General features: G+C 29.9%; 1 protein-coding gene across 2 annotated transcripts in view; it reads left to right on the forward strand.

Moving 5' to 3' along the window:
- The window catches only part of LOC118202612 (cyclin-D1-binding protein 1 homolog), a 36,766-nt gene that overhangs the window by 22,588 nt on the left and 1,515 nt on the right, over positions 1-12,663 (forward strand). For both annotated transcript variants that reach the window (XM_085822150.1, XM_085822149.1), the window contains exons 6-7: positions 8,443-8,519; positions 11,855-12,175. In XM_085822150.1, coding sequence (XP_085678276.1) covers positions 8,443-8,519; positions 11,855-12,175 — 398 coding nt within the window. The remainder of the gene's footprint in view (positions 1-8,442; positions 8,520-11,854; positions 12,176-12,663) is intronic.

Here is a 12,663-nt window from a genome sequence, read left to right on the forward strand (position 1 = left end):
AACTATTGATTCTTCCTTTCATATTTCAAAATTTAGGTTCATTAAAAAAAATTGCCCATTTTCTATGATTTATTTAAAAAATTTGTATTTTAAAATAATTTTTATGGATTTTTCAAAAAAAATTTGAATTATAACCTATAAAAGTTTTGTCATCATTTTAAAGTAGATGTATTTCTGAGCAAACCTGCAAAAAATTAGAGATTTTTATTCAGAATTTCTTAAGATATACATGAATCTACATTTTGGCACATTCTGAAATTTGGCATATTTATTATAAGTGATAATAACGAAAATGTAGTTTACATACTTTGTTAAAATTATTTGAAAGTATGAATAATGATTTTTTTTCTGCAATGAAGGAAAAGGAAAGGAAAATAGGTTGATATTATTCTTGGTGTAAACTGAAAAAAATTTGGCAAGATAAATTTTTAAATTTCTCACCGAAAATTGAATTGTAGAATCAAAATATGGGAAAAAATGGTATGTTATTTCAGAAAAAGTCAGATTTTATGTCAAAATACCTATGTTAGAACAAAGCTATATGTAAATCTAATATATATCTTAAGTCCCGCTTCCGAGACATGGAAAATGCAATTTGAATTTCGTCAATTGGCCCAGTAAAACGGGAGATATAGATTTGTCTCACTTTTTTTGGGGAGGGGCACAGTGTACATGCTGGTTATCTTTAGAGAAATGTTTATCTAGAACCCCTGACCAGTGAAACCCACTTCTTACGTTTTTTAAGGAAGAAGTAAATGCTTCTATAGTTAAGATAAAAGGTTTTATTAAAAGTTATAAAATACCTAAACTAATTGGAGATGTAGTGACCACTTCCACTGTTAAAAGTAGGTGCGAGAAAAAAAAAAAATCTGCATCGGTGAGCAATTTATTTGTCATTACTCAAAATAATGCTACAAAATATAAGCTGATACAGATTTCCCTCAAAATAAAAAAAAGAACAAATTGCTTGGCAAGGAAAACATTTTCCAATTATTGTAAGTTTATCTTGTGAGAGCGAATATTTATATTTTTGTCTTCAGTCCTTAACAAAGCATTTTGCTTTTTTGTACGCTTCATTTGATGTTCTTAACACAATTCTACATTGCAGAATTCCATTAATTCATGTTTTGCAGTGATCTGTTTAAAGACATTTATCAAAATTTATAAAACCAACCTTTGTTTTGTCTTCTAATTCTGTATATCATGTGATTTATGGTGAAATAGAAAGTCAGAAGAAAGATGAAGATTTGGTAATAGGTGTTGCAATTAACAGAATAGTGAAAGGACTTTCACAGATTGCAAGAAGGGCTAAATTTAGATCCAATATTAACAACTACATGCAGGAAAAATTTTTGTTAGCAGTAGCAGGTCTATGTAGCAATCAATTACTATGAACAAAGTTACGAAATTTCTTTGTTAATGAAAGCAAAATCTACCATTGTCCTTAACATTTGTATGAAAACTGATTAAATTATTTTTCTAATGAGAGGTACAAATAATCATTTTTTTTTTTTTTTCAATGCATGTCAGTATTTTTGTACTATTTGCATTTAAGAATTAGTAGCCACGCTTTCCGATATTAATTACTTGCTATTTTAAGTTAATTTATTATCAAAAAATATATTTCTTCTAGTACAAGACAGTGCATTTTTATCATTTAAAATATCTTTTTTGTCATTGAGAAAATTCTCCTGATTTTTTAACATTGTAGTTTGTTAAGTATGCATTTTGATAACAAAAGACCTGGTACTCATAATCCAACATTACAACATTTGCATAACAAAATAATTAAGTACATATTCTTAAAAGTATTAAAAAAATTTAGAACATTACTTTTAAACTCTCTAATTGCTGATTTCTATAACATAATAAATATTACTAAGCAAAGAAGTATCTTGCTGTACATAAGCTTTAAAGAAAATTAAATTAATCTTGGTCACTAAAATTAGTGACTTTTTTTAGTCACTAATTTTAATTGTTTTTTGTCAGTCACTAAAGAAGTCTTTATCAATTGTCCATATCGTTAGGTATGTTAAATATATATATATATATATATATTTGTCCATGTAAGAAAAGCGATATTTATTCCTCTGTGATCTGGATAAGACATCCGTATTACCTTTTTTGACTCCTGGACAGTATTTCATGTTGATATTGTATTTTTGCAATGCAAAAGCCCAATGCTGTATTCTAGGTGGTTGCAGCACACGTTCATTAAGTAAGGTAATGGATTATGGTCAGTGTACGGTTCAACTTTAACAATACAAAAATCCATGCTTCAAATTTCTTTACACATGCAATAGCACATGCTTTTCTCTCAACAGTAGACCACAGTTTTAAAGCTCGAGTTAATGTCTAACATACATGGATTATGGGGTAAATGTTCTTATTGAATTTTTGAGATAAACATGCTGCAAACTCCCATTTGAGATGCAAGGAATCGCAGTGTATAATGAAGAGTTGTCCCATCAATTATACACCAGTCCCAAAACTGATATATACAATGATAGAGCTTTAATTGGAGTTATTTAAGTTCCTCAAAATCTATGCCATGCTCTTCTTTCCATGGTATTTCATAAGGTATCTTCTTCTTTGTTAAGTTCAATAAGTTGATATACTTATTCAGAATATTTTGGAATATAGTCTCTATACAATCATACATAGACCTAATAAACTTCTGCTTTGTATTCAGTTTTGATTATCTGGAAATTGCTTTTAATTTCTCGGGATCTGCTTAATATATTTCAGAACCAAATACATGACCCTAATATTTAATTTGTGGTTTGATGAAATCTCATTTGCTGATGCATACAGTAAAGCTAAGCTCTTAATTTAGTAAGTATTATATTTAAATTAATCATATGAGATTTCCAGTCCTTTGAGAAAATTGTGATATTATCAATATGTGCTGTGGTGAAATCACTGTATTTATAGAGAGATTTATTGATTTCCTTTTGAAATGTTGTTGCATTGTTTTTCAGTTCAAAAGTTATAACTTTAAAATCTGTACTGTTGTTGATGGTTTTTAACCTTCCTTCCTTTCTACCCTTTCCCACATCATGGAACGTGCCAACAGGAAGTCATCTGACTTTTTTTTTTTTTTTTTTTTTACTGGGCATTTGTGCTACGTGCAAGCTTTTTCTTAAAAGTTACGACACACGCGTTTGTGGGTGAAAATTCGGAAAATAATATTTTTTTGTAATTTTGTGTTATTAATTGCCGTGTTTTAATTTTAATACATTTGGCTCTGTAAATTTTATATCAGTTTTCATGGCAAAAACATATGTGCAACCAGCTGATTTTGCTCGCAGTTTTCAATCCATTCCTTATTTTCTTTTATTTCTATTTTTTAGAAATAAATAAAAATATTAAAGTTAGTTTAAAGTGCATTCTTGTAACCAGTAAGAAGTAAATTTTCTTGCAGAAGTAAGTAATGCTAAACTTACTTTTTCTCCTACCAAGGCATTTTCATTTTTTATTTGTCTATACTTGCCTTTGATGAATATTAAAATTAGCTTTGATTTTAAAATATAATTATTAACCTTCTGGCTGCTCATCCCGCGATTTCTACAGGCTAGGCAAATGTAGCAAAATCTGCGCATCCTGCAATTTCCGCGGGCATGTGTTTTCTTCTTTTATTGAGGAGCGCGTCCCCTTTTCCCCCCCGTTTAACTCATTGAAATAAATTGTATACAGTATTAGACGTTTAGTTTACGGTTCTGCCAACAGGTATCGTTAGTTGTCCACTAAATTGCGGCATTTGAAGGCACATGGTATTACCGCTCAAACTTCGCTTTTTGCCACTTTTTTCTTACAGAAATGGCTGCTAGAAAACTTTCAGCAATTAACAGAGAGTAAATTCCTGATGACTTATCAAATTCTGAAAGCGCTTTTAGTTTTGATAGCGATAGTGATAGTGATATAAATTTTTTGGTCTGCCCCTCAAATAGCGATGACTCTGATCATGATTCAACAAACTTGTTCTATCATACTATACTACGTATAAGGTATTTTTTTCCTAGGTGCTTTAAATTTTCTTGAATTTTATGCATTTTACTTTTTTATCTTATGCAATAAATAGAAATTAACTGTAATTCAACTGCAATTTATTTAAAAAAAATTTTTTTTTTTTATGATAACATCTGAAATTGGTTTTTCTGGCAACTTAGTTTCTCATGATAAAAATCTATATAAAAAATATTTTCTAGAAAGAAAAAAAAATGTATTTTTCAATTCTCCAATATATATAGATTTAAAATATGCAAAAAAAAAAAAAAAAAAAAAAAAAAATTACACAATTTTGGAAGCGATTTCGGTCCACAAATTGAGCAGTCAGAGGGTTAAATAATAAATTTAAAATGTTCTATAATGAAATACATCATTGCATTTCCATCTCACTGTCATAAAAACTTAAAAATAATTTACTTATATTTGAATGTGATATCATTTGTATTTTGCAATAATAAGATTAACATTTTATTTCTTAACAAATTTGCTATCAATATTCACTCATTTCTGTCATTTTTCGTGCCAAAAACGGTAAAATAATGGATGTCGTAAAAAATATGACGCGCGCGTCCTCATGTAAAATTGCCAAGCGCGCATGCTGGAAGTTTAAATGAAGAGTAATCGTGACTTTCAGGATCCATAGAGTATAGATAGGGCCAAATATCCTCGTAATAAATCCAGTGTTGATATTATATTAGCTTGTTCTACTGAATGTATAAGTTCTCCTGCATTGTACTTAGGAAAATCATCAATAATTGTTACAATGTTTAATCCATGATAATCAACATGCAAATTCCTCCATCTTTCTTGTTTACATAAACTATAGGATATGCAATTTCAACACTACTTTCTTCTATTAAATCAAATTTTAACATCTCTTCTCTTCATAAATCAGCTTGGTCTTTAAAGTTTCAGGATTCTGGTGAATAAGTGTTTTTTTCCTTTTTTTCATTGGGTTTCTGTTTTATTTTATGACAGACATTTTAGCAGTTTTCACTTTATCAGCAAATAATGATTCATATTTCTTTTGAGTTGTTGAATTTGCTGCTGTTGATCACTTGTTTAATACTGTTATGAAATGTACAGGTGTGGTAAGATAGCTTCTCCACAAAGCAGTTTTAGGGTTGCCATAAAAGAGCAAGAAAGGCAGGGTTGCCACATTTGGCGACAAAATTGACGATATGCCATGGACGGATGGAAGAACCTTCTGGAACGAATTTTCACCGGTTTAGCCCAGAATGTTCTTGAACACAAGCCAAAAGCTACATAAACCCTGCTGGTCCACAGTCAGTTAGTGTGCCTCGAGAAGTGCAAGTTAGGTAGTCCGTGTGGAGTCAATCGAGTTGACAGTCGGTCAGCGAGTGCCGAGTGAACCGAAAGAGTCTCTTAGTGTATCACGGTTAGTGCATCATTGAGAGAGCGTGTTGAGCTCCGGGAACAACTGAACTGGAGTCGGGAGCTGTGCTCTGTGTGTCGTCGAGTGCATCGCGAGTTGTAGCATGGAGAGTCTCAAGAATACATGGAGTTCCGAGAACAACCAAGCAGAGTCAGGAGCAGTACTCTGGTGCTTTGCAGTAAAGATGTCTTCACCGTTATAGCCTGATAACCTGCAGGCTGTGTCGCTGATTGTGTCAGTGTGTTTATAGTAGTTCTTCAATGACTGTAAAGTGATTTTGGAGCTGTCCTGATTAATATTGGCTAAATAAAGTGTGTTTCAATATTCCATCAAATGCTGTCGTCCTTATTCACTCCACAGGCATGAAAGTTTTCCGCGCGCGCGTGTGTGTGTGTGTGTGGGGTAAATGGAGGACATGCTCTCTCTCTCTTCCTCTCTGCTTTGTAAAAAAAACTTTACATCATGCAATCGTATAATATTACGCCGGGTTAGCGATCAAACGCAGGCACCCCTTGTTGCCAACTTTTCGAGTTTGCCTGAGCCAAGATTGCGAAATACGTTGTTTCACATCAAGATGAAGTAGGTGGGGCTTATGTTGAAAGGCGGAACTAGATGCGTACGAATATCGAATCAAAGAAGAGCAAGCAACCGTCAAACGAGAGCTGACTTCAATAATTTCAGCGATCAGTGCTGGCGCCATCTGTCAGACATACGAATAACCACTTGCATTCTCTAATACACAAAACTCTATATAAAAATTTAAGGAATGCTCATAAACTGTACAAAGTAGAGCTAGAGATAGAAAAGAAGGAGCGAGAATCTAAAAAAAAAAGCAATTAAACATTGCAGAAAATAAAGAAGAAAATAAAAAAAGTATCAATGGATTGTTTAAAAGCTGCTGAAAAGAAACGGAGACTAGCTCGTAAACGGAAATTAGAAAAGTTGGCTGCAAAAGCAGCAAAAAAAAAAAAAAAAAAACTTTTTCCCTAAAAATTTTTAATCAGGATCGAGTCAGACTGAGACAAAATAGTTATTTTTTGTATTCCTCCTTTAACTATATGTTATTTTGTAAACTATATTATCTCACATGACTACTTTTTCTGGTGTTATATAAAGTACTGTTTATTGAGCTAAAAGTGAAGATAATTGAAAGCTATAGTAACAGTTATATATATATATATATATATATATATTTAATCTCTAAAACTTGTCATTGTCTGAAAATGAGCAGTAATATATAACATAAATATGTATATTAGTGTGTTGTAATGTTGTGTACAGTATTTATGTATCAACTGTTAAATTAAGTTACATAAAGAGCATCTTAAAGAAGGTTAGTTCATTACAATCTCTTGTGATTTATTGATTTTTTTTAACAATTGGAAGATAAAATTAATAGCAAAATAGTAAGTACAAGTATTATTTTAGTTTAATTATATGTATATGTTTAATACTTTTTACATTAAAAGGTTGATATTTTATTAAAATGTGTTTTTTTGAAGTCGCGTGTGCGCAATTAGTTTTTGTGTAATTTTGTGTCCGCGCGTTGTTCAGCTTTTTTTGCCAACTTGCACTTTCATGCCTGACTCCAAATCCACATGAACCATGTACGAACATGAAGGAAGAAAATAGCGTGACAACTGGTGTCAGAAAAAAACGTAACAATACTGAAGTTTCAGTGTCTGGAGAATACTTTCTGTATCTTGAGAGGAACTTTGTGGAGTTGGATGAATGTCTCTATTTTTCTTCATTTTCAAAAATAACTCCCACTGCCCATTTACTCTAGTGGTGTACTTTCTGATTTTATTTTCGTGAACATTCCTTGTATGGCCTATTAAACCATACATATTTTTTGCCGCATTTCATTTAAAATTATTTACTTGAACTGTTCTAACTTAATTAATCAATGCCTAAAGGAAAGTTAAAAATTATGTCAAAAATTGCAAATTTTGAAATTAAATATCAGTGTCAGTTTTTATCTGCGGGATCAAATTTTTTATAATTTTTCATAATGAGTATTATAATTATAGGAATCAAAAGATGACATTAAAAGTTAGATTTTGCTATTTGTCGAAAATAAATTTTTTAAAAAAATCTGACATTGCCAAAACATGAATATTTTCATCATTTAAAACACTTCTGTAACTGGAAGTATATGACTACAACCAATGATTGTGAAAACAAAGGCAGCATAATGGGTGGATATATATATATATATATAAACATGTGTGTCTATATATATATATATATAAATGTATACAATATACATATTTGGTACTGCTCTTGCAATAAAAAGGAGGTGCACAACTATATATTATAGCAGTCTGTATTCGGAATTTCAATGTTCTACGGCTAATCATTTTTGAGATATGCAAATACATATATACATACAGACTTCACGAAAAAAATCCCTTTCTAATCCATTTTAGAAAAAAAAGTCATTTATTCTGTGCATATGTACAGAATGTCATAAAAAATAATCCAAGTAGATGTTTCTGTTGAAAAACGGCAGCCGAATTATTTGTAACTACAATACTTTACTTCATACAAGGACGTAAAAAAACTCTCAAAGAGGGCACTTGTAAAGTGTGGCATTGTTGGTTTATTTTCTGAAAGTGTGTTGTAAAATGTATATTATGTGTTTATCTATATTTTAAATAAAAGGAAGTCTGGATGTTTAAAATTATTATGTGTTCTTAATTGCTGCTAATAACCAGTCACAAATTCCCATGTGATTCTGTATATATCCTAGTTTAATAAAATTGAATTAACATTATAAATAAATAATCACATAACAAAACAAATTTCATAACTTTTCATAGTTCACAGAAATTTGTATTAAAACCTAGATTTTGTTTAAATTGTTATAAATAATATAACATAAAATCATTGTTTTATAAATATAATGTAAAAAGTATAACAATGTATGTCTTGAAGCATTATTTGTTGAAAATGCATTATAAAAATTAAATATATTATTTTTAAAGTTTACATATAAAATAGTACTTACTAGTACTGCAAAATTTTTTCTATCTTAGATAACCGAGATGCTGTCTTAGCATTATGTCAAGAAGAACATGATATGGTTCAAGATGCTTCTCAAGAGCTACTGGATGTAATGTATACTAAGGGATTTCTTTTCATATCTTTATAATTTTCTATCAGTTCTTTGAAATATGATAGTAGAAAAGCGCACTTCAGAATAAATATTTTTATTTATATTGTAGAAAAGCACACTTCAGAATATATGTTTTTATTTATATCTTCCTCCTTTGAATTGATGCAGTTACATTTTCAGTTTTGAAACAATTATTAAAAAAAATTTTAGCATTTTATTTATGTAACCGATAACATTTTTTATTATTTAATACATTTGAAAATTACAACCTCATGAAATCAGTATCTTTTAGAATTAAAGCTTAATGATCTTTTTAAACTATTTAAGTTTTATTCATAGTTTTTTTTATTTTTATAAAAAACTATGAAATTAATAAAATACTCTGTTAATAAAATTATTCTGTTTGTTACTTCAGTTCTTTTCCATCAAAGCCATACCATGACACTTTTTGGTGTATTACCTCGATGCCATTTTGATTTGGCTTCTGTCTTGAATTGTCTTTATAACCATCACTTATGCAACCTTGCTTTTCATCTAAGGAATGTTGTCTTTCTCAACTAGAATCGATTTTATTATTGGGATTTAGAATATTTCATAGTAAGTCACTCTTATTATTTCGTTGACCTGGACACTGGGTGTCATATTCATCCTGTTACAAGTGCCTGTGTTGTGCAATAAATGTCAAAGAAACACTGTTCACTAATATTTAGGTTCTTATTTTATTGAATTCATGTGGCATAGCATCCATTCAGAATGGAAAATGTTCACTGCTACACTAAATGCCATTTTAAATTTTCTGCCTGCTGTGTAGTCTTAAATGATTCTTTTCCCCCTCTTTTGTTAAAGCAATGTTTGTTTACTGTTATTTTTATTTAGCCATTTAAGAAGGAATAAATGTAATTTTTATTGTATTTGTTTTTATCTTTTTTGAAAAAGTTATCAAGTCAAAAGTGTAGGTAAAGAAGTAAGTTAAAATGCATCAATATGACACTGAAAATACATGGCATGCCTTTTAATAGAAAAATGCTATTGGTTTTTTATATTTTATTTTAATAGAGATAAGGAGCTATTTTTTAAAATTTACTTACACTAAATTTTTTTTTTTGGTTCTCAATGAAAATTTTTTCCAGGTGAATTACGGATCTTTCAAGTTATCATTCTAGCTCCATAATATCGATACTTAATTTCTGTTTACAAGTGATATGAAATGAGAAAAGTTTATAATGCAATTAGATAAATATGCATAATTTTCCAATTTGGGCAGATGCAGTTTATTCATTATAATAATAACTGGTCTTTTTGCTATCTAGTTGTGGTTCTTAAATAACTGCCAAGAATGTAAAAAGATCTTTTTATGAGCTTTTATTTAGCTTCTTGGTGTTTGTCATAAATTTTTAAACGACTTCCAGGTAAGCTATCGAGTTCAAATTTATACACATAGTGTCCATGAATGACAATGCTGTGGTGAAGTGATTTTTTAAAAATTCAGTTTAGACTTCTTTAATTTATTATTGAAATGATTTTTAAATTTAATGTGCCGCACAACTGGGATAGTGGTTAGTGATGCTGATTGCCATACCAAAGGGGCTGGGTTCGAATCTCGGAGAAGGCATACATACTTGGAAATGTAATGGTGTTTGGGCAGCATGGGGACACTTTAAATATGTGGCAAGCTGAAAGTCCTGTCGAAAGGTTGCTGGTAGAAAAGGAGGGGTGGGAGACCCTTGAACTCATCCTCCTGGGGTGCTGAGAGCTTTTGTCAATGACAGGCACAATTCTGCACTCCTTGCCATAATGAATTTCATGGAGTTGCTGTGATGTTACTGTCAGACAAGTGAGATAAGTAACAACAACAACAAATTTAATGTTGAAATGAAATTTACTGTTTACATTGTCAGATAGATCACACAAAAAAAAAAAAAAAAAAAAAAAACATTTTAATGAAATTTTTCATGTAATGTCTGATTTTTTTTGGTGAATTTTTGAAAATCGCCTGATTTGTTTAGACTATTTGACATCCATGATTTTAAAATTTCATCATCTAACAATTAATTTGTTACATAGTTCTGAAAATTTCAAAGATTATAAAACAAACTCTTCACTTTCTTTTGCTGCTTCACTTTCTTTTGGCCACTGATGCAGGAATATTAAAAAGATATTAATTGGCTGATTTTCTGCATTAAAAAAAAACATGCTAACATATGAAACAGAAGTATCAGTTCTTCAGTTTAAAGGGTTTCTTTATGATGTCATTACATTATACTATTTTTCTTCCTTCTGTATAAATTCATCTAAAATCAATACTTATTTATATATTAAGCTCATTTCTCATGCTGAAAAGAATCATTTGCAAAATTTAGCTTACTGCATGAAATCTGCCATTTTATAAATACTAAATAACTCTCCCTCTTTTTATAGATGGATTTTGCATTAAAAATGAATTCCATTTTATTAATCTAAAAAATAACAGGATAGATTAGTGTTCAAAATTTGCATTGAAATCTACTGCATCATTTAAAATTTTTCCATTGTATCAGTTTTTATAAATTTTTTAGCATTTCATTTTAAAATTGATTTTATTAATTTTATTGTGGTACCTATTTCAACCACATTTCTTTGTATATTTTTCCCCCTTAGTTTTTTCTGAAAATTTAAAAAGTATTTGCTTAATTTTCCTGTTCCTCAATGCGTTCAGAGCTTCCCTAAATTTTAAAATGGATTTTTGGCATAACGTTTCCAGGGTATAACAATAGAAAAGTTTTTAAAAAGTGTTTTTCGAGCCACATACAATATATATATATATACAGTGGTGGTCAAACTTCCAAGTCAGTAAAAGCGGCAACTAGATTTTTCCAAAGCCACAAGTGCATATTTAATATAATTTTAAAAGCAGTGAAACAGGTTTCAGATGGAAAGAAATGCCTGACAACTTTCAAAGAAATGAAATAATTTCTTCTGGACATTTAAGTAGTTTTATATTTTGTACATATATTTTATTTGCATAAGAGCCATACCACTTGCCTGCAAGAGCTGCATTATCGCCACCCAATTTATATAAAAAAGTTCTAATTTTTGTCTGCAAATGTATTAAATCCTAATTTATTCTATTTGCAAAGCTGAAATGCCTTAGCTACAAATGGTTTTAATTATCAAATAGAATTAATAATTAAATTCAATTTATTCTATTTGCAAAGCTGAAATGCCTTAGCTACAAATGGTTTTAATTATCAGATAGAATTAATAATTAAATTCAATTAAAAATAGTAACAAAAGAATGTAAATATAAACTTAGTATGAATCTTCTTCCTAAAAAAAAATTTTTTTTTTTTCAGGCTTATGAAAACGAAGATGAAATGCCAGATCTTGAATTTTCTTTAGTAACGCCAAGAAATGGTATAAGAATACCACCTGTTCGAACATGGACTGATTCAGATCGAAATGTAATTTTACCATGTTCAGGTTTAGTCAAAGCAACAAAAGCTTGCATAAAGAAAACTTTGCATGCTATTTCAGAAAGAGGTGATGGTAATGATGAACGTTCAATAAGTGAATTGGATGGAATTGCTGAAATAGTAAAATCCAGTAGTGCACTTGTAGACGATTTTGTTTTGTCACTGTATCCACCTGTGAACCATTCTGCTGTTCGCCATCAGGTACGTTGACTTTTAAAAAAAAATTAATATAAGATTTTGATGTAAGGTTAATTCAAGGCAGTAATTAACATTTTGCTGTATGTTATTCTTCAAATCATAGAATTAATAAGATACGTTTTAATTGTAGTTCTAATTGCTTCAAAATATCATTAGAATTATATGCTGTGTAAAATTGCAGCAAGAACTTAATGTGTTATCACTTTTGCAGTATATGTTGAACCAAAATTAAGGTCCCCCCCCCAGATTTTTAAGCAAATATTTATATAAAAATTTTTATTTTACATCTTCAAAGCAGAAATACTAATTAAAGATGTTTAAAGGTCAGTTCAGTGGCCAATTAGCTGAAGCAGCAAATTCTTTTCTTGATAGTCTGCCTTAAAGTGGGCTCCACAGAAGTATTCCTTTCTATAAGTAGAGAGCCTGAGTTTGCTTTGCCACAATCCAATTCCATGATTTTTCAAAAAATGGAAAGTAGGAAAGCAATGTTA

Source organism: Stegodyphus dumicola, chromosome 8, assembly GCF_044657685.1.
Source record: "Stegodyphus dumicola isolate Sdum_Otavi_A_Nest chromosome 8, ASM4465768v1".
Taxonomy (NCBI): Eukaryota; Metazoa; Arthropoda; class Arachnida; order Araneae; family Eresidae; genus Stegodyphus; species Stegodyphus dumicola.